We start from the raw sequence: 24,051 nt of genomic DNA on the forward strand, positions 1-24,051 counted from the left end.
TCACCAGATGGTCAACACCAAAATCAGATTGATTATATTCTTTGCAGCCAAAAATGGAGAAGCTCTATACAGTCAGCAAAAACAAGACCGGGAGCTGACTGTGGCTCAGATCATGAACTCCTTATTGCCAAATTCAGACTGAAATTGAAGAAAGTAGGGAAAACCACAAGACCATTAGGTATGACCTAAATCAAATCCCTAACGTTTATACAGTGGAAGTGAGAAATAGATTTCAGGGACTAGATCTGATACACAGAGTGCCTGATGAACTATGGACGGAGGTTCGTGACACTGTACAGGAGACAGGGAGCAAGACCATCCCCGTGGAAAAGAAATGCAAAAAAGCAAAATGGCTGTCTGAGGAGGTCTTACAAATAGCTGTGAAAAGAAGAGAAGCAAAAACCAAAGGAGAAAAGGAAAGATATACTCGTATGAATGCAGAGTTCCAAAGAATAGCAAGGAGAGATAAGAAAGCCTTCCTCGGCGATCAGTGAGAAGAAATAGAGGAAAACAACAGAATGGGAAAGACTAGAGATCTCTTCAAGAAAATTAGAGATACCAAGGGAACATTTCATGCAAAGATGGGCTTGATAAAGGACAGAAATGGTATGGACCTAACAGAAGCAGAAGATATTAAGAAAGGTGGCAAGAAAACACAGGATAACTCTACAAAAAAGATATTCACGACCCAGATAATCATGATGGTGTGATCACTCACACTCACCTAGAGCTGGACTTCCTGGAATGTGAAGTCAGGTGGGCCTTAGGAAGCATCACTACGAACAAAGCTAGTGGAGGTGATGGAATTCCAGTTGAGCTATTTCAAATTCTAAAAGATGATGCTGTGAAAGTGCTGCACTCAATATGTCAGCAAATTTGGAAAACTCAGCAGTGGCCACAGGACTGGAAAAGGTCAGTTTTCATTCCAATCCCAAAGAAAGGCAATGCCAAAGAATGCTCAAGCGACAGCACAATTGCACTCATCTCACACGCTAGTAAAGTGATGCTCAAAATTCTCCAAGCCAGGCTTCAGCAATATGTGAACTGTGAACTTTCAGATGTTCAGACTGTTTTTAGAAAAGGCAGAAGAACCAGAGATCAAATTGCCAACATCTGCTGGATCATGGAAAAAGCAAGAGAGTTCCAGAAAAACATCTATTTCTGCTTTATTGACTATGCCAAAGCCTTTGACTGTGTGGATCACAATAAACTGTGGAAAATCCTGAAAGATATGGGAATACCAGACCACCTGATCTGCCTCTTGAGAAACCTATATGCAGGTCAGGAAGCAACAGTTAGAACTGGACATGGGGCTCCGGCCACATCAGCCTGAAGGCGCCCGATCTCGTCTGATCTCGGAAGCTAAGCAGGGTCGGGCCTGCTTAGTATAAAAAAAAAAAAAAAAAAAGAACTGGACATGGAACAACAGACTGGTTCCAAATAGGAAAAGGAGTACGTCAAGGCTGTATATTGTCACCCTGCTTACTTAACTTTTATGCAGAGTACATCATGAGAAATGCTGGGCTGGAAGAAGCACAAGCTGGAATCAAGATTGCCGGGAGAAATATCAATAACCTCAGATATGCAGATGACACCACCCTTATGGCAGAAAGTGAAGAAGAACTAAAGAGCCTCTTGACGAAAGTGAAAAAAGAGAGTGAAAAAGTTGGCTTAAAGCTCAACATTCAGAAAACTAAGATCATGGCACCCAGTTCCATCACTTTATGGCAAATAGATGGGGAAACAGTGGAAACAGTGGCTTACTTTATTTTGGGGGGCTCCAAAATCACTGCAGATGGTGATTGCAGCCATGAAATTAAAAGACGCTTACTCCTTGGAAGGAAAGTTATGACCAACCTAGACAGCATATTTGGAGAAGAGTACTCCGGTACTCTTGCCTGGAAAATCCCATGGACAGAGGAGCCTGGTGGGCTGCAGTCCATGGGGTCGCTAAGAGTCGGACATGACTGAGCAACTTCACTTTCACTTCTCACTTTCATGCATTGGAGAAGGAAATGGCAACCCAGTCCAGTGTTCTTGCCTGGAGAATTCCAGGGATGGGGGAGCCTGGTGGGCTGCCGTCTATGGGGTCGCACAGAGTCGGACACGACTAAATCGACTTAGCAGCAGCAGCAGCAGCAGACAGCATATTAAAGAGCAGAGACATTACTTTGTTAACAAAGGTTCATCTAGTCAAGACTATGGTTTTTCCAGTAGTCATGTATGGATGTGAGAGTTGGACTATAAAGAAAGCTGAGCACAGAAGAATTGATGCTTTTGAACTGTGGTGTTGGAGAAGACTCTTGAGAGTCCATTGGACTGCCAGGAGATCCAACCAGTCCATCCTAAAGGAGATCAGTCCTGGGTGTTCACCGGAGGGACTGATGTTGAAGCTGAAGCTCCAATACTTTGGCCACCAATGCGGAGAGCTGACTCATTTGAAAAGACCCTGATGCTGGCAAAGATTGGGGGCAGGAGGAGAAGCGGACGACAGAGGATGAGATGGCTGGATGGCATCACTGACTCAATGGACATGAGTCTGAGTGAACTCCAGGAGATGCTGATGGACAGGGAGGCCTGGCGTGCTGCGATTCATGGGGTCGCAAAGAGTCGGACACAACTGAGCGACTGAACTGAACTTGGGATCTTCTGGTGTTTTTAGTGTGTGGTTACATCATCATAGGAGCTGCTCTCTTGTTTTGGCAAGCTGTTTCATAATGATGGTGAGAAACATCCTACTGACATTGTCCAAGAGCAAGAAATCAGTTCAGGCATTTATGGGGTGGGTTAATTGTGCCGGAACTGACACACACAACTTTATTTCCCTCCTCCACACCTGGTCTAATGCCTGGCCTGACCAATGAGTCTCACACTTTCCCACTCAGTTTGCCAAACCCAATTAAAGGACATAAAAAGCTCAGCAGAGAGAGCTTGCTGCATTGTGAGACTGTGGCTCAGGTTAAGACACTTGAACCTCAGTTCATTCACATGTAAAATAGGAATGACAATAGCTACCTTCCCAGTCTTCTGATGTAAGCTGGTAAATGTGAATAAAAATGGAAACAATAAAGGAGTTTTTTTAATAACAAGGAAGAGAAGCAAAGTTCTAGGTTATTTAAAATGGGATAAACATAAGTGCTGTGTTTACTTTTTGTATGCACCCTTGGATGCTTTTTTTCCTGAGGAGCCAGCCTATCCCTGTCACTGGTCCCCATTTGTCTGTGCACTCCCTACTGTGGGGGCCCACACAGGTACACCTCCAGGGAATTCCTTGGCAGGCCAGTGGTTAAGACTCCAAGCTCTCACTGCCAAGGATTTGGGTTTAATTCCTGGTTGGGGAACTAAGATTCCACAGGCAAAAAGAAAAAGGTACACTTCCGGAGAGAGTCTGGCTGCATTCTCAAGGGGGTGCTGCGAGGGTAACCACCTCCACTGTGGGAAAAGGCTATGGGGCTGTGGAAAGGAGCCTGGCACAGCAGGATGGGAATGTGAGTGCCTGGCCACCGAGGGCGCCCTGCAGCCTGTGAACCATCCTCACCGGGAGGGATCAAAAGCCCGCTGCAGGTGACTCATGGCGTGGGGCTGCCAAGCCAACTCTGTTTTCCTTGCAGGTCTGGACCCTGCGGGCCCTTTATTCAACGGGAGACCTCCAGAGGATAGATTAGATCCCAGAGACGCACAATTCGTTGACGTCATCCATTCTGACACAGACGGTAACATTCCTGTCCTAGTGGGTCAGTGACCATCCCCACCCCCACAAACTCCCAAAGAGCCTCTCCCTGTGGGGATGCTCCTGCAGAGGTGGATCAGGTTCCTCCAGATTCCTTCTTTACCTAAGGGGCAGGCTTCCAAATCCACAGGAAGATTGAAGGGAAGTGGTTTTATGCAGGCATCTAGGACCTCCTGAAAGAGTGGGGGTGCCCTTCTCATCATCTCTTATTTGTAAAGTGATCATCTTGACCCATCAAGGAGAGGCTGGTTTGCACACCATGGACATATATATATATATATATATATATATACATATATATATATATATTTGGCTGCTCTGGGTCTTAGTTGTGGCATGTGGGATCGTTTCCTAAAAAAAATTATATATTTATCTGGGTGCTCTGGGTCTTGGTTGTGGCATGTGGGATCTAGTTCTCTGACCAGGGAATGAACCTGGGCCCCCTGCACTAGAAGTGCAGTCTTAGCCATTGAACCACCAGGGAAGTCCCCACACGGAGCATTTGTGAACTGCCTATACCTCTCCAGCTCTCTGTAGATCTTCCTGGCTATTTCTGTCTTTCACGGTGTTGATTTCATTTCCGATACTGGGTACATAACGTGGCGGTTGGGCTGATGTTAAAGATGGGTCTTTATATCCATATGTCTGGGAGGACAGCTGGAGTAGGCACTTAGGGAGGGCAGAGGGGACAGAATGACAGAGTGGTCATTCAGTAGTACATCCCCTTTGTGATACAACCACCTGAAAAACCCTTTACTGGCTATCATGGGCACTCTGGGGTGGTACTGTGTGCCTTAGAATAAATGTCTCTGTGAAATAGCTTGTTTTACTATGTAGTGTCTGAAGTGTTATCCATTTGGATGCAGTACCTCAATGCCATTTCAATTCTGGAGGGTGCAGAGTAATTTATTTTTTGTTCTTGGAAAGAAAGTAAAAGAGGAAAAAGTATAAGTTTTGCAGTCAGGCAGAGGTGGACTCAAACCCCAGGTTTTGTTCTTTCTGGTGACGTCATATTTGTTCCATAGGCCTCTGAGCCCCAGAATCTTCATCTGTAACTTACTTCAAATGAACTTACCAATGGTTACTCTTCAGACATTGCGAATATTAGAAGAAAACTGTATAAAACCCCTAGTATCACACCCATGGACACATGCAGTGTCTCAATACGTAATAGTGGGCTTCCCAGGTGGCGCTAGTGGTAAAGAACTTGCCTGGCAACGCAGGAGACGTAAGAGATGAGGGTTGGATCCCTGGGTTGGGAAAGTCTCCTGGAGGAGGGCATGGCAACCCACTCCAGTATTCTTCCCTGGAGAATGCCCATGGACAGAGGAGCCAGGCGGGCTCTAGTCCATAGGGTTGCAAAGAGTTAGACGTGACTGAGCATGCACGATTATTATTGCAATGATACACTATACATGTGTGTATACATATATATACATACATTCATATATATAATCTTTTAATCAAGGATTTTTTGAGATACAAGGAGATTTTTTGAGATACTTTGGAGATACAAGGTTAAACAGAATAAGCAATTATTAAATCTATCTATAATTTTCTAGGTCTCCATTTTCTAGAAGAGTTTCCAACCTTTTAACCATCCTAGATCCCCCAATTGTAAGTGTTTCTCCTACTAAGTGAAGGTTTCCTGTTTCTTATTCATTAAACACTTACACAAAAGCAATTAGAGGCTCAGGAAGCACCCAGCAATAAGAGTGTTCCAGCCAAATATAAACATGAGACTTATCATTTTATCAGAGAGGCAGTGAATGAGGGCCAAAACTCTCATTTTCAGAAATATCAGACATAAATTCTATTACCAGCTTCCTAGTCTCTTACTTGGAAATCCCTGCTTTCTAGCTATGTGGTTGCTGCGCTACAGTTAGTCGCTCAGTTGTGTCTGACTCTGTGATCCCATGGACTGTAGCCAGCCAGGCTCCTCTGTCTATGGGGATTCTCCAGGCAAGAATGCTGGAGTGGGTTAACTATCTGACTAACTTTGAACAAAATATTTAAATACATATAATGACAACAATAGCAGCAATGACAAAAATAAGACAATCCCTGCCTATATCCTGTTATAGGCAAATAAGCTATGAGATGGGAAGAGTTCAAAGCAGTATGAAAGCATAGTATATTCTCTTTTAGCACTGGGCTACAAGAAACAATTAGGAAACATAGACTTCTACCCAAATGGAGGATTGGATCAACCTGGTTGCCCCCAAACAATATTTGGAGGTAAGTACAGATCTTTATATTGCACAAAACAGTGGTTTTTAAAGGGTGTATTTTAAAAATCTGATTATCATTCTATGTGGGCTTTTTAAAAATATTTATTTATTTATTTGGCTGCTTCAGGTCTTAGTGTCAGATCTTCCTTGCTTCATGTGGGATCTTTCTTCGTGGCACTTGGACTTTCTTTTCTTGCTGTGAAGCTCGGCTGTCTACTGAGGCACTCCAGTTCTGGGGCACGCAGGCTCAGTACTTGTAGCATACAGGCCCGGCTGCCCCATGGCATGTGGGAATATTAGTTTCCCCACAAGGGATAGAAGCCTCATCCCCTGCATTGCAAGGTGGATTCTTAACTACTGGACAGACCACCAGGGAAATCCCAATGTGAAATTGTTTTTGTTTTTTTTTAAGTTTTATTTTTTGGCTGTGGCAGGTCTTCACTGCTGCACTCAGGCTTTCTCTAGTTGCAGTGCGTGGGACTTCTCATTGCAGTGGCTTCTCTTGTTGCAGAGCCCTCGGGCTTCAGTAGTTGCTGTGCGTAGGTTCAGTAGCTGCGGCTCTTGGGCTCTAGAGCTCAGGCTCAGCAGTTGTGGAGCAAGGCTTGGTTGTTCTGTTGCATGTGGAATCTTCCTGGACCAGGAATAGGACCCATGTCCCTTGGATTGCAAGGTAGATTCTCAACCACTGGACCACCAGGGAAGCCCTGTGGAATTGTTATTAATTGAAAACAAATTTTCTGAGATGATAGAGGTGGTCCAACTATGAATTTTAGATAAAACATTACTACTTAAATATACTACTTTAAACAAGCATAACCATAGGATTAAAAACTATTATGAATTATTTCTCTCTCTTGAAAAGGTATGTCTTTGACTTAGACAGTCCATATTTGACAATCTCTCCTAGAGGAATAATGGAAAATGCAGTAAAAAATCGGAGTGCAAAGATGTTCAACACAGGATTATTTATAACAGTTTTTAGAAATAATCTAAATCTCCAACATAGGAAAATTATTAAATAGCATGGCGCATCCTAAGCAAAGGGATATAATTCTTAAAAAACATGTTGTTAGTTTAATGAAAATATTTCCAATATGAAATATTTACAAAGTGAAAAGGAGACAAAATTAAACAGCATAATCTTAGTTTGTTTTTTAAGTGTATATTTGGACATGTGTTGCTAAGTCGCTTCAGTCGTGTACGACTCTGTGTGACCCCATAGACGCCAGTGGACATGTGTAAGTATAGGGAAAAAAGACTAAACATTAAATGCTCCAAATAATTATTAGTGGTGATTTTTGGATATTGGATTTCTAGTTGATTTTTAGGTCATAATTTCCTATTATGTTATATTTTCTGAATGAACATATGTTAGTTTTACAATGAGAAAAAACTCACAAAATAGGTAGTTAGAAGACAACATTAAAGTGTGATGAGGGTACAGAATTTAAAAAAAAAAAACCCAAATGCTCTGAATCTGTATTGCACAATTTTTAGATAAAACTAAACAATCATGGAAATAATTCTAGAAAAAAAATGATCTTGGTACCAAAATAATAGCTGTTTATGGTCCCATGGAAATGCTGTAGCATTTGAAAATGATCCAGATGAAATGGCGTAAGTAGGGCAACCATATTGTACTATAAATAGTGTTTGTTCAATTGTACCATAAATGGTATGTGTTCAAATCCTGTCCCGTGTGCTGTAGTGTAACAACATCCATGAACAGCCAAAGATAATGTGCTTTGCTTCTAAAGGACATCCTCCATGGTGTTATTAACTTCACTGTTTCTGCAAGTGGAGGTTCCAGGAACGATAATTAAATGTTGATTTGTCAGATTTTACTCCAGCCAGCTTGGCTGCATGCTTCTCTCTTTTGCCCAGTTTATTTCTTTTTGTCCTTCTCTAATTCCTTCTATGGACATATGTGGACTCTGGAGGAAGAAGAAACATTGATCTGACTCTAGCACCCAGTGCCTCTTCAACTACTGGCTCATAATTACAACTCTTCTTTTGATGTGGTTCACTGTCTGTTATTTAAAAATTCTTCTTTGAGTACCTATCTTTGGGACCCAGTTCCCACTTCTACATGACTTCTCCACCTGACCTATCGACCTGCTGACAAACCTCTCTGTACTCTAGTCCTTCATCAGCTCCAACTCTTCTGTGCTTCATCACCCTCCTCTTACCATTGCACCACATGGCACCCACCAAGCATTAACCTGCATTTGTCTGTCACCTCTTCTTGCCCATTTATGGCTTTCAGTGCCACATCCTATTGCTCAGCTCCTCTCACTTCACATTTCACCTTTGTAGCAGAACTGGAGCCCCTGCCACTTATCTGCTCTCATGAGCGCCCTGCGCGCCCCCAGGCCCTTAGGTTTCTGCCAAGTGAGCCCCTGTCTTTACTTGGGCACATTCTGGAGAAGTCATGGATTCTTCTTGATCGGGTACAAGGCCCAGGCAAACTCGATCACTTCTCTATGGCCCTCAAGACCCTCAGAAATGCCAGAAAGGCCTCGTGCTTATCTCCTGCTGACTCCCTATGATCACTCCTTGTGCTCTATTCCAGATACCTCCCAAGCTGTAAACCCTCACCTCTCAGAGCTGAGCTAGGTTTGACTTTTGTACCTTGATCAAGGTCCCACCTGAAGGAGCCTTTGTATCTATCCTAACCTTAGATCACAAAGTTGGTCTTTACATCCGTTTCTCCATCCAACCCTGGGGGGAAGCACCCTCCATGCTTTTTCACAGCTACCTCCTCTCTTTGCCCTCCTTGGGGTCTTTCTCTACCAGTTTCTCCCCAATGCCTTCTTTCTCTAATATCTTTACTGGTTTAAATGTGCTTCTTTCTGCTAAAAACCTCCAAGGGATCTCTGACTACCCTGACATTTCAGGGACAAAGGAAGGACAAAGTCAAATCCTTGAACATCTCTGAGTCTCAGTGTCCTGCCAGATAAAATGGGGATAATCATGCCTCTCTTGTCACTTACTGTTTGTCAGCATAAATCTTGATCTATCGGGTTTTGTAAGGGTTAAACTGAATTAAGTACACTGGAGCTATTAGCACTGTGCCTCGTGTGTAAGAGACATAATCAATTATGTGGATGAACAATATGCGAGGGACTTCCCTCGTGGTCCAGTGTCTGGGACTCTGCACTCTCAATGTTGGGGGCCGGGATTCAATCCCTGGTTGGGGAGCTGGATCCCACATGCCCCAACTAAAGATCCCATGTGCCACAGCTAAGACTTGGTGCAGCCAAATAAATTTTACAAAGAACAAAAGACAATATGCGATACACTATTTACTACTAAATGCTACAACTATTCTTTGATTATTCCTTATACAACCAAGGAATGCAGTACTTCAAGTGTGACCACCAGAGGTCCGTGTACCTGTACCTTTCTTCCTTGAGAGAGAACTGCACCATCACCGCGTATCCCTGTGACTCCTACCAGGATTATAGGAACGGCAAGTGTATCAACTGTGGCATATCACAGACGGAGCCCTGTCCCGTTCTGGGTAAGTCCAGCCAGCAGTTTCCCACTCTGATTAACAAAGAGCTAATTTCTGGTAGAATCTCAGCACCATTTTAACCGTCTAAAAACGGGCCTGAATATCCTGTGTTCCATCTAACGATGGGCCTGAATATCCTGTGTCTTAATTTCCTTAGCTTTTTCTAGCCAATAGTTCTGTGAAGTACTCTGGAGTCTCCCGATACTAAAGAATGTTAGAAAAGCAATCTATATAGGATTTCATCCAGAACGGAGTGCCACCTCCCTGGATGCTTTATTCTAGCAAGAAAAAGGAGGTTCCACAAGAGTTTCACCTTACGCAGTCTACTCCCGTGGGGTTAGGAACACCCTTCTCCAGGCATACAACCTCTCTGTTAGGGGAGGGTATTACAGGGTGACCCCTTCTAACAAGTCATATCTGTTAATGCTCCCACATCACACTCCGGTGTTCTCTGCATGTACACAAACACAGGGTGAGCTGGAGTAATAACCATGGAGGCTATTTGGATATTTGCTAAGCGTTAGTGGAAATATCGGAGAAGGCAATGGCACCCCACTCCAGTACTCTTGCCTGGAAAATCCCATGGATGGAGGAGCCTGGTAGGCTGTAGTCCATGGGGTCGCCAAGAGTCGGACATGACTGAGCAACTTCACTTTCACTCTTCACTTTCATGCATTGGAGAAGGAAATGGCAACCCACTCCAGTGTTCTTGCCTGGAGAATCCCAGGGACGGGGGAGCCTGGTGGGCTGCCGTCTATGGGGTCGCACAGAGTCGGACATGACTGAAGTGACTTAGCAGCAGCAGCAGCAGCAGTGGAAATATTCCAGGTGATGATGACTTCGCAACTAAATGGTCGTGACAATTTTCTAATTGTTCCCAAAGGAAAAACTCAAGTTAACATCAGGTTAGGCTATAGACAAGGGGTTCTCAACCTTGACTGTATATTTGAATATGGAACTTTTAAAAAATACTGATTCCTGGGTCCCAGAATGCGGAGGCCACTCCCTAAGCAGTGGGAAAAGGGGAGAGAGAGAGGCCCCAGTGCCAGCCCTTAGCTTCATTCCTGCTGGCACAGTCACAAACAAGGATGTTCTCTTACCTCTCGACATAGTCACATGGCCATTCCAAGTTCTGTGCAGTTTAGGGGCCCAATTATAGTTCTTCAAAAAAGTGCATTGTTTTGCAAAAGTGATGCTGCTCTAGGTATAAATCTGAATCTGTTTTAAATAATCTAGAAAATGAAGGTATTACTGAAAAATATCAGTGCTGTTTTTAGTCTAGGACTTCCCTGGTGGCTCAGTCGGTAAAGAATCTGCCTGCAAAGTGGGAGACCTGGGCTCAATCCCTGGGTTGGGAAGATTTCCTGGAGAAGGGCATGGCAACCCACTCCAGTATTCTTGCCTGGAGAATTCCATGGAGAGAGGAGCCTGGTGGACTATAGTCCCTGGGGTCACAAAGAGTCGGACACGACTGAGCGACTAAGCACAGCACATTTTTAGTTTTCAGTGTGTGTCACTCCCCACACCCCTGCTCCTGAGAACCAGGGCTGGGTGATGTGATGTCAATAGAAAGAGGGAAAAGTCACTGGAGGGTCCTTTTACAAGCCCCAGCTCTTAGGGCTAGGGTTGTGAAAAAAGTAAGGGGGCTGCTGGGGAGGGGCATGCCCTGGTGGCCCTGCAGGTCCTCACCACGGGGGTGGGTATGAGGGCGATTGTCTCGGCGGTGGTGGTGGCAGTCAAACCCGATGTTCAGTCTCCCCAACTGCTTTTATGTTTGTAGAACACATGTTGACATTACACTCTTCTGACTTGTTTTATAGGCTATTATGCTGATAACTGGAAAGACTATTTAAGGGAGGGGGATCCTCCTATGATTAAAGCATTCTTTGACACGGCTGAGGAGAAACCCTTCTGCAGTGAGTGGTGAATGTGCTTGTTTGCTGTTGCCCGACTCTTATTTTTGGAATGTCTGAGTCTCAGCTTCCTGGTTACTTCTTGGCACGTGAAGGCCGTGGTGAAGCATGGACTTTGGAGCTGGAAGGACCTAGGTTGAATCTTGACTCTACCGCACAACAGCTGTATGACCAAGACATTTAACCTCTCTGAGGCTCAAAGTTCTGCTTGGTAAAACGGGGACAATCATGCCTACCTTCTGGGTTAAAAGAATTAAAATCTCAACAAGCCATAGTTGTTAACTCCACTGGATGGCCATTCTAATTACTGAGATCTTCCAGAAAATTTGCTTGAGACATGAGGTTATGACTAGGAAAAGTCAGCTGTCAGCCACATCTATAGGCCAATTCCAGCTCCAAAGTAGCCACAGTGACCTTCTAAAGACATTGAGAGGTTGGGTATTCAAGATGGAGGCTAAATAGGCCAGCAGATGATTAGATGCCCTAGGAAGCAAGTAGGAATTTCCCTGGGTAGATGTACATCTTACAATCTTATCTCCCTTTTCACTTTCCTTGGGAGTCTCCCTTCTAAAGGGGGTTGCACATCACCAGGTTTCCCTCCTCTTTTGGAGCATGTGTAGCAGCTCAGGGTTTGGAATCTGCCTGATCCAAATGGGACAAGTTCCTGAGTAATAACAGGCCATGAAACAGCAACTCCATGGCTGACGTTATGCCCTCGTAGGACTGTCATCTCCCTGAGCCTCTTTGCCCTTCTCTGAAAGTCTGACCCAGAGATAGTAAATTTGACTATCATGGTGGGATCCCCATCTTTCCAGATCATTCTCAACCTTGGGGTAGGTAGGAAGAAAGAGTAGGTAGGAAGAAAAGTTCTCTGGACATATTATGTGCCCTCGTTCATTCAGTAGGAATTAATGGGTATCAATTGGAGGGAAATGGCAAACCACTCCAGTATTCTTGCCTGAAGAATCCCATGGACAGCTGTCATGCTACAGTCCATGGGGTCACACAGGGTTGGACACGACTGAAGCGACTTAGCAAGCAAGCAATGGGTATCGATAGGTATTTCTGCTGGGATTACAAAGGAATCATCATCCCTTCCCAGTTATTGTTGTAGCATTAAAATATTTTAGCTTTTTTTTTTTAACCCCATAAGACATCACACAGGCAATATTTGCATGGATATACACATTCACTTACCACTTTTTTGATTATCATTTTTCTTGTATTTTGTAAATACAGTAAAGTGTGCTGACTAATGAGGGGAGAATACCAGAGCATGATAAGAACTCTGAGAGACCTGACTTAGTCTGAGCATCAGTGAAGGCTTCCTCGAGGAAGTGCATTAAGTCAAAACCTGAAGGATGAATTGGCAAATGGGACAAAGCCCAGACACAGGAGAGAGCGTGGCAGTGCAGGTGGCATTATGGCATGACTGGGCAGAGATGACGGAGGCTGGGTAGGCTGGTGGACGTGACCCAGACTGCGAAGGCCTTGTCAGCTGGTGAGGGTCTCCACATGGCCTATTTAGTTTATTCTGAAGCGGGCAGGAATTGTGGTGAATCATTCATACTTGGCAGTAGGCCATGACACTTCAGTCATTAACGTGGGAACACTGATCCGAGAGTGGTGCCTGAACATGGCAACTGGATACCACTGAGTTCTGCCATCACTCAGGCCATCTTTACCAAAGAGAATAGAGAGAAATATTGGAAAATTCTGCCCTGAATCTTTGCAGAAAAACTAGAGAGGAAGGGAAAAAGAGACCTAGTTATTAGGTAGGTCAGGTTTTCAGGAACTGAACATTCAGGAAAGCATTTGGGAATATTTCTCTCACACCATGCTTTCTCCCTGTTTTGAAGTATATCATTACTTTGTGGATATTATAACCTGGAATAAGAATGTAAGAAGAGGATCCATTACAATCAAATTGAAAGACAAAGCTGGAAACACGACAGAATCCAAAATCAATCAGTAAGTTGGGCTAGGATTATTTGCAATTTGCTACTTTCTTTTTTGTTCAGGGAAGTTAAATTCCAAATATATCAACTTTTTAATCATAGAACTGTATGTGGCTTTGTCCTGTGAAAGATATAAAGGGAATATGTTGCTTTGTGGCTCTTGATCTTTCAGACTGTTTACAAATGGAACTGGTGCAGAAATTTTCTTTCTTCTACTTTCCTTCCCCACTTCTTTCTCCCTCCCTTCCCTCCCTTCCTCCCTCTCCTCCTTCCTTCCCTTTTTCCCCCCTCCAAATTCTTCCCCCATTTAGTTTGTTATATAATACTAAGCAGAGTTCTCTGTGCTATACAGTAGGTCCTTGTTGGTTATCCATTTTATTTTCTAAATAACTTTATCTACTTATTGTCTGTGCTGGGTCTTCACCGCTATGCTCAGGTGAGTAGGAGCTACTCTCTAGCTGCGGTGTGCAAGCTTCTCATTGCGGTGGCTTCTCTCGTTGCGGAGCACAGGTGCTAGGTATGTTGGCTTAGAGCTTAGTTGCCCCACAGCATGGGAAATTTTCCCCGACCAGGGATCGAACCCGTGTCCCTTGCATTGGCAGGTGGATTCTTATCCATTGTACCACCAGGGAATTCCTGGTTATCCATTTTAAATATAGCAGTGTGTACATGTCGATCTCAAACTCCCTAACTTTCCCTTCCTCTCATTCCTCTCCACTGGTGACCATCAGTTTGTTCTCTAAGTCTGTGAATCTGTTTTTTAAATAACTTCATTTGTATCATTTCTTTTTTATCATACCAGATTTCTCTTTCTCTGTCTGACTTACTTACTCAGTATGACAGTCTCTAGGTTTGCTTATACATTTAATTACAAAAGTCATCCCTGCTCACTGTAAACGATTTAAAGCAGTAAGGAAATATGTGACATAAAAGTCCAAACCCCTGCCACATCCCAACCATCCCATGCCCACACACATACATTTCTATTCTTTTCTGAGCTCATAATATACATATATACACAAACATATATATGTATGTCTCTGACACTCAGAAAATGTATTTTGCAATAGAAAATTGGAAAAATCCTAAAAGTCCAACGAAGGGGAAATTGTTAAATGTCCCCATATAATAAAACATTATTCAAGTATTGAAGTTATTTATGAAACATTAAATGAAATGCTTATAATGCACTAAGTGGAAAAAATAAAGTTATATTTTATAAAATCATATACAGTATACAACTACAACAATGTCAAAATAATGAAAAAGAAACAAGTCAAAGTAAGTTAGATTGCCCCTTGGGTGGAAGCGATATGAGTCCTTTCTAAAGCTTCTCTTTCCTTTTCAGTTTTCTGTGCTGTTGTATATATATAGTTTTAAAAGAACTAATAATTTTTTCTTCTATTACTTCTATAATCAAGAAAAAAGGGGGCAAATCCCCAAACCTTTTAATTTAAGCAAAAGCATTTGAGACTCATTTTGTTTCCTGGGTCCTTTTATCTTCTGGACGCTTGTCTTGTCTCTTGGCCTCATTCATAGAGGACCATGTAGAAGGTCATCTGAAACTGGCAATCATCTTATGGGCTGGCTCACTGTGCAGATAAATAGGGAAGGTGTGGGGGTTCTTTTTGGCCATACCATGTGGCTTATGGGGTCTTAGTTTCTTAACCGGGGATTGAATTCGAACCTTCAGCAGTGAAAGTGCAGAATCCTAACCACTGGACCTCCAGGGAATTCCCTGTAAGTGACTTTTTCAAATGCATCCTTGGAACATAATAATAACAGCCTTTGTTTATTGAACTAAGCACATTACAGATAGTGGTTAATGTAGCTCTCACTAAAACCCTGTGAGGTGGTATTACCATCCCTATTTTTATATATGAGGAAACTGAGGCTCAGGGAGGGCAAGGGATGTGGCCAATTTCACACTCTTTTCAGCATCAAGATCCCCAGTCCATATTTTCAGGGATGGAACTGCTAGGGGCCCAATCTTGAGAAACCAGTCTCAGGTACTTTATAGGCTTCAATGAGAAAGGTGGGCAGAGCCCTCATCTGGAGAGTCTAAGAAACAGCAGGGAGACTGCAGTTCTATGAGGAGCAAAACTTGGGTTACATATTTGCTTTACATGTCTTGGAAATTTGAACTTTATATAGTAAATTTCTCCCAAGTAGGAATTCCTATGGAGAAGGAAGTGGCAACCCACTCCAGTACTCTTGCCTGGAAAGTCCCATGGACGGAGGAGCCTGGTAGGCTGCAGTCCATGGGGTCACTAGGAGTCGGACACGACTGAGCAACTTTACTTTCACTTTTCACTTTCATGCACTGGAGAAGGAAATGGCAACCCACTCCAGTGTTCTTGCCTGGAGAATCCCAGGGACGGGGGAGCCTGGTGGGCTGCCGTCTATGGAGTCACACAGAGTCGGACACGACTGAAGTGACTTAGCAGCAGCAGCAGCAGGAATTCCTAAATTTGGAGGCTCCTTTCTCTCTTTTATGAAGGCTTGTTTCTTGATTAAGATAGAGAGCTTAACATCTTTTTAAAGGCATGTCCAGTCATTTATATTTTAGTTAGTTTGTGAAAAAGTCACCACCGATCAGAGAATATATGGGAAAAAAGTAAATAATTGTTCTATTTTGTGGTAAGATTATGGCTACTTTTCTTTCTTTTGCCAGGTAAACTTTAACATTTTAGTATTCAGTATCTTTACAATTTAAGAAAAGGAAAATAATATTAGGGTATGTACCTTGAGTTTTGGGGGCTTTCTGGGTAGCTCAAATGGTAAAGAATCTACCTGCAATGCAGGAGACCTGGGTTCAGTCCCTGGGTTGGGGAGGTAACTTGGAGAAGAGCATGGCAAACCCACTTCAGTATTCTTGCCTGGACAGTTCCATGGACAGAGGAGCCTGGTGGCCTCCAGTCCATGGGGTCGCAGAGTCAGACATGACTGAGCGACTAACACACACACACACACATACCGCTTGAGTTTATTCAGTCTTACCAGACAGTGGGGACATATGAAGTCACATTCAAGGATATTACTTGCCTGTTGATTCTCCCTCTACACATGATTCAAATGTATTTCTTATTTTTTTAACCTTAAAAAATTCAGATATAATTCACATACCATAAAATTCACCTTTTTAAAGTTTGTAATTCACGGGGTTTTAGTATATTTACAAAACATGAAACCATCAATACCATCTAATTTCAGAGCATTTTTGTCATCTCAAAAAGAAACCCCATACTTGTCAGTAGTAATTCCTCATTCCTTCCTCCTGGCCAGCTCCTGCCAACCACTAATCTGCTCTCTGTTTTTATAGATTCTTCTATTCTAGGCATGTCATATGAATGGAATCATACAATATGTGGGTTTTGTTTCGCTTTACATGATATTTTTAAGATTCATCTATGTTGAGGCATTCATCAGTACTTCATTCCTTTTTATGGCTGAATAATATTCTGTTTTATGGACATTCCATATTTTATTTTGATCCACTGACCTCTGGCTCAGCAAGCTTCCACTGCACAGTCTGCTCACTCATACCACATTTTATTTACCCATTCACCAGTTGAAGGATATTTGGGTTCTTTCTGCTTTTGGCTGTTATCAATAATGCTGCTATGAACATGTATGTACAGGTTTTTGTGTGGACATAGGTTTTCATTTTTCTTGGGTATATACCTAGGAGTGGACTCTCTTGTTCATACAGAACTTTGTGTTTAACTTTTTGAGGAACTTCTACCAAACTGTTTTCAAAAAAGGATGCATCATGTTACGCTCCCTCCAGCGATATATGAGAGTTCCATTTCCTCCACATCCTTGCCAAGATTCTTATCATCAGTCTTTTAAGACTTTTCTTTTAAATTATAATTAAGAAACCCATAAAATTTACCATCTTAATTGCGTTTAAGTGTACAGTTTCTTATTAAGCGCGTTTACATTGTTGTGAAACAGATCTCCAGAACTTTCACCTTGAAAAACTGAAACTATATATCCATTAAATAAAAATTTCCATTTCCGATAGCAAACACCATTGTACTATTTTTATGAATTTGATTGCTTTGGATACATTATGGGATTCCTGGTGGCTCAGTGGTAAAGAAGCCACCTGCCGGTGCAGGATACGCAGGTTTGATCCCTGCATCAGAAAGATTCCCTGGAGGAGGGCATGGCAACCCACTCCAGTGTTCTTGCCTGAAGAATCCCATGCACAGAGGAGCCTGGTGGGCTACAGTCTATGGGGTCACGAAGAGTCAGACATGACTGAAGCGACTTAGCACACAGCACAGAGACATCATATGAGTTGAATCATATAGTATTTGTCCTTTCGTGATTGGCTTTTTTCACCTAGCATTATGTCCTCAAGTTTTGTCCATGTTACAGCTTGTGACCAGAATTTCCTTTCTTTTTAAGACTGAATAATATTCCATCGGGCTTCCCTGATAGCTCAGTTGGTAAAGAATCTGCCCGAAGTGCAGGAGACCCCGGTTCGATTCCTGGGTCAGGAAGATCCACTGGAGAAGGGATTGGCTATCCAGTCCAGTATTCTTGGGCTTCCCTTGTGGCTCAACTGGTAAAGAATCCGCCTGCAGTGAAGGAGACCTGGGTTCGATTCCTGGGTTGGGAAGGTCCCCTGCAGAAGGGAAAGACCACCCACTCCAGTATTCTGGCCTGGAGAATTCCATGGAGTGACTTTCACTTTCACTGTCAGTATTTCATTGTATATATGCATAACATTTGGAGAATGTTATGGCAACCCACTCCAGTATTCTTGCCTGGAAAATCCCATGGACAGAGGGGCCTGGTAGGCTACACTCCATGGGGTCGAGAAGAGTCAAACACGACTTCACTTTCACTTTACAGTTTCATGCATTGGAGTAGGAAATGGCAACCCACTCCAATATTCTTGCCTGGAGAATCCCAGGGACAGAGGAACCTGGTGGGTTGCCGTCTATGGGGTTGCACAGAGTCGGACACGACTGAAGCGACTTAGCAGCAGCAGCATACGTCACATTTTGTTTATCCATTCATCCATGTCTGTCTTTTGTTACAGCCATTCTCATGGGCATTACATGATATCACATTGTGGTTTTGATTTGCAACTTCCTATTGACTTCCCTGGTGGCTCAGACGGTAAAGTGTCTGTCTACAATGCAGGAGACCTGGGTTCGATCCCTGGGTTGGGAAGATCCGCTGGAGAAGGAAATGGCAATCCACTCCAGGACTATTGCCTGGAAAATCCCATGGACAGAGGAACCTGGTAGGCTACAGTCCATGGGGTCGCAAAGAGCTGGACACGACTGAGCGACTTCACTTCACTCACTTAATGATTTAATGATGTTGAGTATCTTTCATGTGCTTGTGGGCCATGTGTATAGCTTTTTGGAGAAATGTCTGTTCAGATCCCTTACCCATTTTTCCTTTTGTTAGTCAGTTGTGTCTGACTCTTTGCAGCCCCGTGGACTGTAGCCCTCCAGACTCCTCTGTCCTTAGAATTTTGCTTGCAAGAATACTGGAGTGGGCAATCATAAAAAGGAATGTATTTGAGTCAGTTATAATGAGGTGGATGAACCTAGAGCCTATTATACGGAGTGAAGTAAGTCAGAAAGAGAAATAAATATCGTATTCTAACGCATATATGCGGAATCTAGAAAAGTACTGAAGAATTTATTTACAGGGCAGCAATGGAGAAACAGACATAGAGAATACACTTATGGACATGGGGAGAGGGGAGGAGAGGGTGAGATGTATGGAGAGAGTAACATGGAAACTTACATTACCATATGTAAAATAGATAGCTAATGGGAATTTGCTGTATGTCTCAGGAAACTCAAACAGGGGCTCTGTATCAACCTGGAGGGGTGGGATGGGGAGGAAGATAGGAGGGAGGTTGAAAAGGGAGGGAATATATGTATACCTATGGCTGATTCATGTTGAGGTTTGACAGAAAACAACAAAATTCTGTAAAGCAGTTATCCTTCAATTAAAAAATAAATAAATTAAAAAAAAAAAAAGAATACTGGAGTGAGTATCCATTCCCTTCTCCAGGGGATCTTCCCAATCCAGGGATCAAACCCGGGTCTCCTGCATTGTGGGCAGATTCTTTACTGTCTGAGCCACCATAGAAGCCCATTTTTCCTTTTAAATAGACTTTATTTTTTAGAGCAATTTTAAGTACACAGCAAAACTGAGCAGAAAATACAGTGATTTCCCATATTCTTTTTGCCCCCACATAGGGGCAGCCTCCCTCAGAACCAAAGTCTGGCACCAGCATAGTGCATTTGTCACAACTGAAGAATCTACGCTGATACCTTATTCTTACCCAAAGTCCATAGTTTACATTAGGGTTCACTGCTGGTGTTGTACATTCTATGAGTTTTGTCAATTGTACGATGACATATGTCTGTCATTGTAGGATCACAGAATAGTTCACTGCCCTAAAAATCTGTGCTCTGTCTATTCATCCCTCCTTTCCCCAGCCACTGGCAACCACTGACTTTTTTTTTTTTTTACTGTTTCCATAGTTTTGCATTTTTCAGAATGTCAAATAATTAGAATCATACAGTAGGGTAACCTTTTCAGATTAGCTTCTTCCACTTAGTAATAAGCATTTAGAGTTCCTCCTTTTTTTTTTTTTATTACTTGACAGCTCATTTTCTTTTACCTTCATTTCCTTTTCTATTGTCTGATGTATCATGGGCTTCCCTGGTGGCTCAGTGGTAGAGAATTTGCCTGCAATGCAGGAGATTTGGTTTCTATCCCTGGGTCGCAAAGAATCCCCTGGAGAAGGGAATGGCAACCCACTCCAGTATTCTTTCCTGGGAAATCCCATGGCCAGAGGAGCCTGGCAGGCTATAGTCCATGGATGGCAAAGTGTCGTACATGACTTAGCAACTAAACAACAGCACCAATGACAAGCTGGTTTATCACATTTTATTTATCCATTCACCTACAAAAGACATCTTGGCAGCTTTTTAAAAATTAATTAATTTAAAAAATGTTTTGGCCGCACTGAGAGGTTTGCAGGATCCCAGTTCCCTAGCCAGGGATTGAACTTACGCCCTCAGCAATGAAAGCACACACAGCCCCAACCACTAGAACCCGGGGAATTCCATCTTGGCAGGTTTTTTTCCTCCAGGAAAGTCCCCGTCTTGGTAGTTTTGGATAAAGCTGTTAAAGATATCTGGGTGCAAATTTTTGTGTGCCTTACCCATTTTAAACTAGGCTAATTAGCTGTTTATTTTTGAGTTGCAAAGTTCTGTATATATTCTGGGTACAAGGCTTTTATAGTTTTATGTCTCACATTTAGGTCTTTGATCCCTTTGGAGTTTTTTTTTTTTTTTGGAATATTTATTTATGTGGCCACTCCCAATCTTAGCTGTGGCATGGTGGGACTTTCATTATGGCATGCAGGATCTTTAGTTGTGGCATTTGAACTCTCAGTTGCGGCACATGGGATCTAGTTCCCTGACCAGAAATCAAACCCTGGTTCCCTGCATTAGGAGTGAGGAATCTTAGCCACCCGGCCACCAGGGAAGTTCTGTCATGTCTCTTTTTAAAATTCCTTTCTTAAGAAATTTTGCTTCTGCAGCTTTTCTTGGTTGTTATTCAGTCAGGTGAATATAAGTCTTCAATGTGTGGTGTTCCCTAAAGCACTGGAAAACAGACTTTTCCTCAAGACAATTTTCAGTTTGAAACAGCAAAATACTCTTAGGCTGCAGCATGAGGGTGATATTCTGGCTCTTCTTGAGGACATTATGGGAAGTCAGGCTGCTCTGGCCACTTTCCCCGCTTCCCTAGAACAGGAGCATTCACTGGTGGACTTCCTTTGGCTCTCTTTCCTTTTATGGGACATTATTTTGGGGGTCTGTGCCTAAGTGTTTTCCCATATCCCTTGGCAGTTTGAAATTCCACAGTGAAACCCTTGACTGAGACTGACAGTCACTGGCAAGTGCTTCCTTACCAGGTCGCTTGAGTGCAGTACTTCTTGCATCACATTTTCTTCATGTAAGCATGTATTTGTATGCTCTTTGACAATTCTGAGAAATCTTGGTAGGTTTTAACATTCTGATCTTTTGTATTTTTTCCTGTTTCTTTTCGCAGTTAGCATTTTGGATCCATCAGGGTCTGGTGCAGAGGGGACGGGCAGGTGGGCTGCCTGCCCCCTGTCTGCAGAGCAAAGGATGCCCGGGGTCTGCCCGGTGCACACGGTTCCCCTGAGAAGATCGCTTCGGTGGTCCCAAACCCCCGCGGTCACTTCACTTCTACCGGCCTCCTCCACGGGGCCTCCTCACTCACACCCAGGCCAGGCGGAGGAGCCTCCTGCTGCAGCTGCCGCACAGATGCCGCGTGGATCTGTGGGCTGTGCCACCCCGCCGCCAGTACCTAGGGCACCCGCGCATCTTCCCGCCTGCATCCTTCTGCCTGCAGCTAGCGGTCATAAAGCCCGAAACCCGTGGCTTTCCCCTGCTCCCTTTCAAATGCCTTTATCATTATTGTAATTATTTTACTATGTGCGGGAATTCTTTGAGGATCTGAGTAGAAGTAGATTGCTATAGAAGGGATTTGTGTTTGCGTCAGTCTAGTTCCTGGAGATAGCATCAATCTGGGACGGCTTTACTTTTTAAACCTGAGGTTTCTCGGACCAAGTACTTCGAAGTGAAACTGCTGACCCATGTAAGCAATCTGCATCTTAGCTTCTCATAGTGTCAAGATTTGAGGGGGGAAATTTTCTGTCCCCTGAGGTGGTAGAAGGTTATTTATTTCAAATTCATGTTTAGTTTACTCTTCGCCCCCAGACGCCTCCTATTCAACTCCTGACCTTGAGGAGCCCATAGACTTTGTTTCATGTCCTACTGCCCTGCAAGGCCATGAATATTGAAGCACAAGCTTACCAAGTTCCAAAAAAGACCAACCGAGGGTGATTTCAGTATTCCCCTTATCTATTTGGATTTCTGCTTTCATGTATTTTGAGGGTTCCTCAGTATTCTTTCCTTTCTTCTTAGTTCAATGCAATTTAAAAGGTTTTTAACTTTTGTTGTTGTTGTTTGTAATTGTATTTACTCTTATGAGTTATTTACAGGGTATTTAGTGCACCATACTGCCAGAACCCATAGTTCACTGGCTCTTACTCTATTTATTCTTGTAGGAACCCAGCCTTGGTTAGTGCCTCCCTGTGTATCTCTAGACCTCGCTCTTGGTGGAAGAGGGCATCTTACCTGGGCTCACAGACAACCCTGATCAGATCCAGGTCTCCTTTTTCCTGTCCGCCTCCCTAGCACCCTCACTGGATTCTGCCATCTGCAGGTGGCATCACCTCCTCCTGGAGTCCCTACCTTTTTCTGGTTCTACAACTGCCCCTGGAGAAGTGGGAAGGATCCCTTTTTCCATTGCTATACTCTGATCAAGGAGGACTAGAGTTGAACTGTTTATAACCCTTTTTGGTTAAACCACTCCTTTCCTATTGGGTTTTTTTTTTCTCTTTATTGTGAAAAATTAAAGTTTACAGAAAAGTTGCAGTAGTACTATGAGCTTTTTCTTTTTCTGAACCATCCTATAGTTGTCACCAACATGCAGGTTCATCAACGCAAAGTACTGTAGTGTGTTTTCTACAAATAAGGACCCTCTCCTACATAACCACAATTGATCATCAGAATAAGAGAATATCATTGATCCATTGCTACCATCTGATGCTGATTCTGTTTGGAACCAACAGACTGGTTCCAAATAGGAAAAGAAGTACATCAAAGCTGTGTATTGTCACCCTGCTTATTTAACTTATATGCAGAGTACATCATGAGAAACGCTGGGCTGGATGAAGCACAAGCTGGAATCAAGGTTGCCAGGAGAAATATCAATAACCTCAGATATGCAGATGATACCACCCTTATGGCAGAAAGTGAAGAGGAACTAAATAGCCTCTTGATGAGAGTGAAAGTGGAGAGTGAAAAAGTTGGCTTAAAGCTCAACATTCAGAAAACTAAGATCATGGCATCTTGTCCCATCACTTCATGGCAAATAGGTGGGGAAACAGTGGAAACAGTGTCAGACTTTATTTTTGGAGGCTCCAAAATCACTGCAGATGGTGATTGCAGCCATGAAATGAAAAGACGCTTACTCCTTGGAAGGAAAGTTATGACCAACCTGCTGCTGCTGCTAAGTCACTTCAGTCGTGTCCAACTCTGTGTGACCCCATAGACAGCAGCCCACCAGGCTCCCCTGTCCCTGGGATTCTCCAGACAAGAACACTGGAGTGGGTTGCCATTTCCTTCTCCAATGCATGAAAGTGAAAAGTGAAAGTGAAGTCCCTCAGTCATGTCTGACTCTCAGCGACCCCATGGACTGCAGCCTATCAGGCTCCTCCATCCATGGGATTTTCCAGGCAAGACTATTAGAGTGGGGTGCCATTGCCTTCTCCGTATGACCAACCTAGACAGCATATTAAAAAGCAGAGACATTACTTTGCCAACAAAGGTCCATCTAGTCAAGGCTATGGTTTTTCTAGTAGTCATGTATGGATGTGAGAAGCTGACTGCTGAAGAATTGATGCTTTTGAACTGTGGTGTTGGAGTAGACTCTTGAGAGTCCGTTGGACTGCAAGGAGATCCAACCAGTCCATCCTAAAGGAAATCAGTCCTGAGTGTTCATTGGAAGGACTGATGTTGAATCTGAAACTCCAACAATTTGGCCACCTGATGTG

General features: G+C 43.2%; 1 protein-coding gene across 2 annotated transcripts in view; it reads left to right on the forward strand.

Annotated features, from left to right (window-relative positions):
* The window catches only part of LIPH (lipase H), a 53,496-nt gene that overhangs the window by 23,230 nt on the left and 6,215 nt on the right, over nucleotides 1-24,051 (forward strand). Inside the window, exons 4-9 of one of the 2 annotated variants that reach the window (XM_024995268.2) lie at nucleotides 3,612-3,713; nucleotides 5,879-5,968; nucleotides 9,317-9,484; nucleotides 11,299-11,394; nucleotides 13,251-13,362; nucleotides 21,456-22,870. In XM_024995268.2, the coding sequence (XP_024851036.1) occupies nucleotides 3,612-3,713; nucleotides 5,879-5,968; nucleotides 9,317-9,484; nucleotides 11,299-11,394; nucleotides 13,251-13,362; nucleotides 21,456-21,459 (572 nt within the window). In that variant the 3' untranslated portion in view covers nucleotides 21,460-22,870. Of the gene's footprint in view, nucleotides 1-3,611; nucleotides 3,714-5,878; nucleotides 5,969-9,316; nucleotides 9,485-11,298; nucleotides 11,395-13,250; nucleotides 13,363-21,455; nucleotides 22,871-24,051 lie in introns of those variants that run through there. The other variant, XM_002684870.6, reaches the window with a different exon arrangement.

Source organism: Bos taurus, chromosome 1, assembly GCF_002263795.3.
Source record: "Bos taurus isolate L1 Dominette 01449 registration number 42190680 breed Hereford chromosome 1, ARS-UCD2.0, whole genome shotgun sequence".
Taxonomy (NCBI): domain Eukaryota; kingdom Metazoa; phylum Chordata; class Mammalia; order Artiodactyla; family Bovidae; genus Bos; species Bos taurus.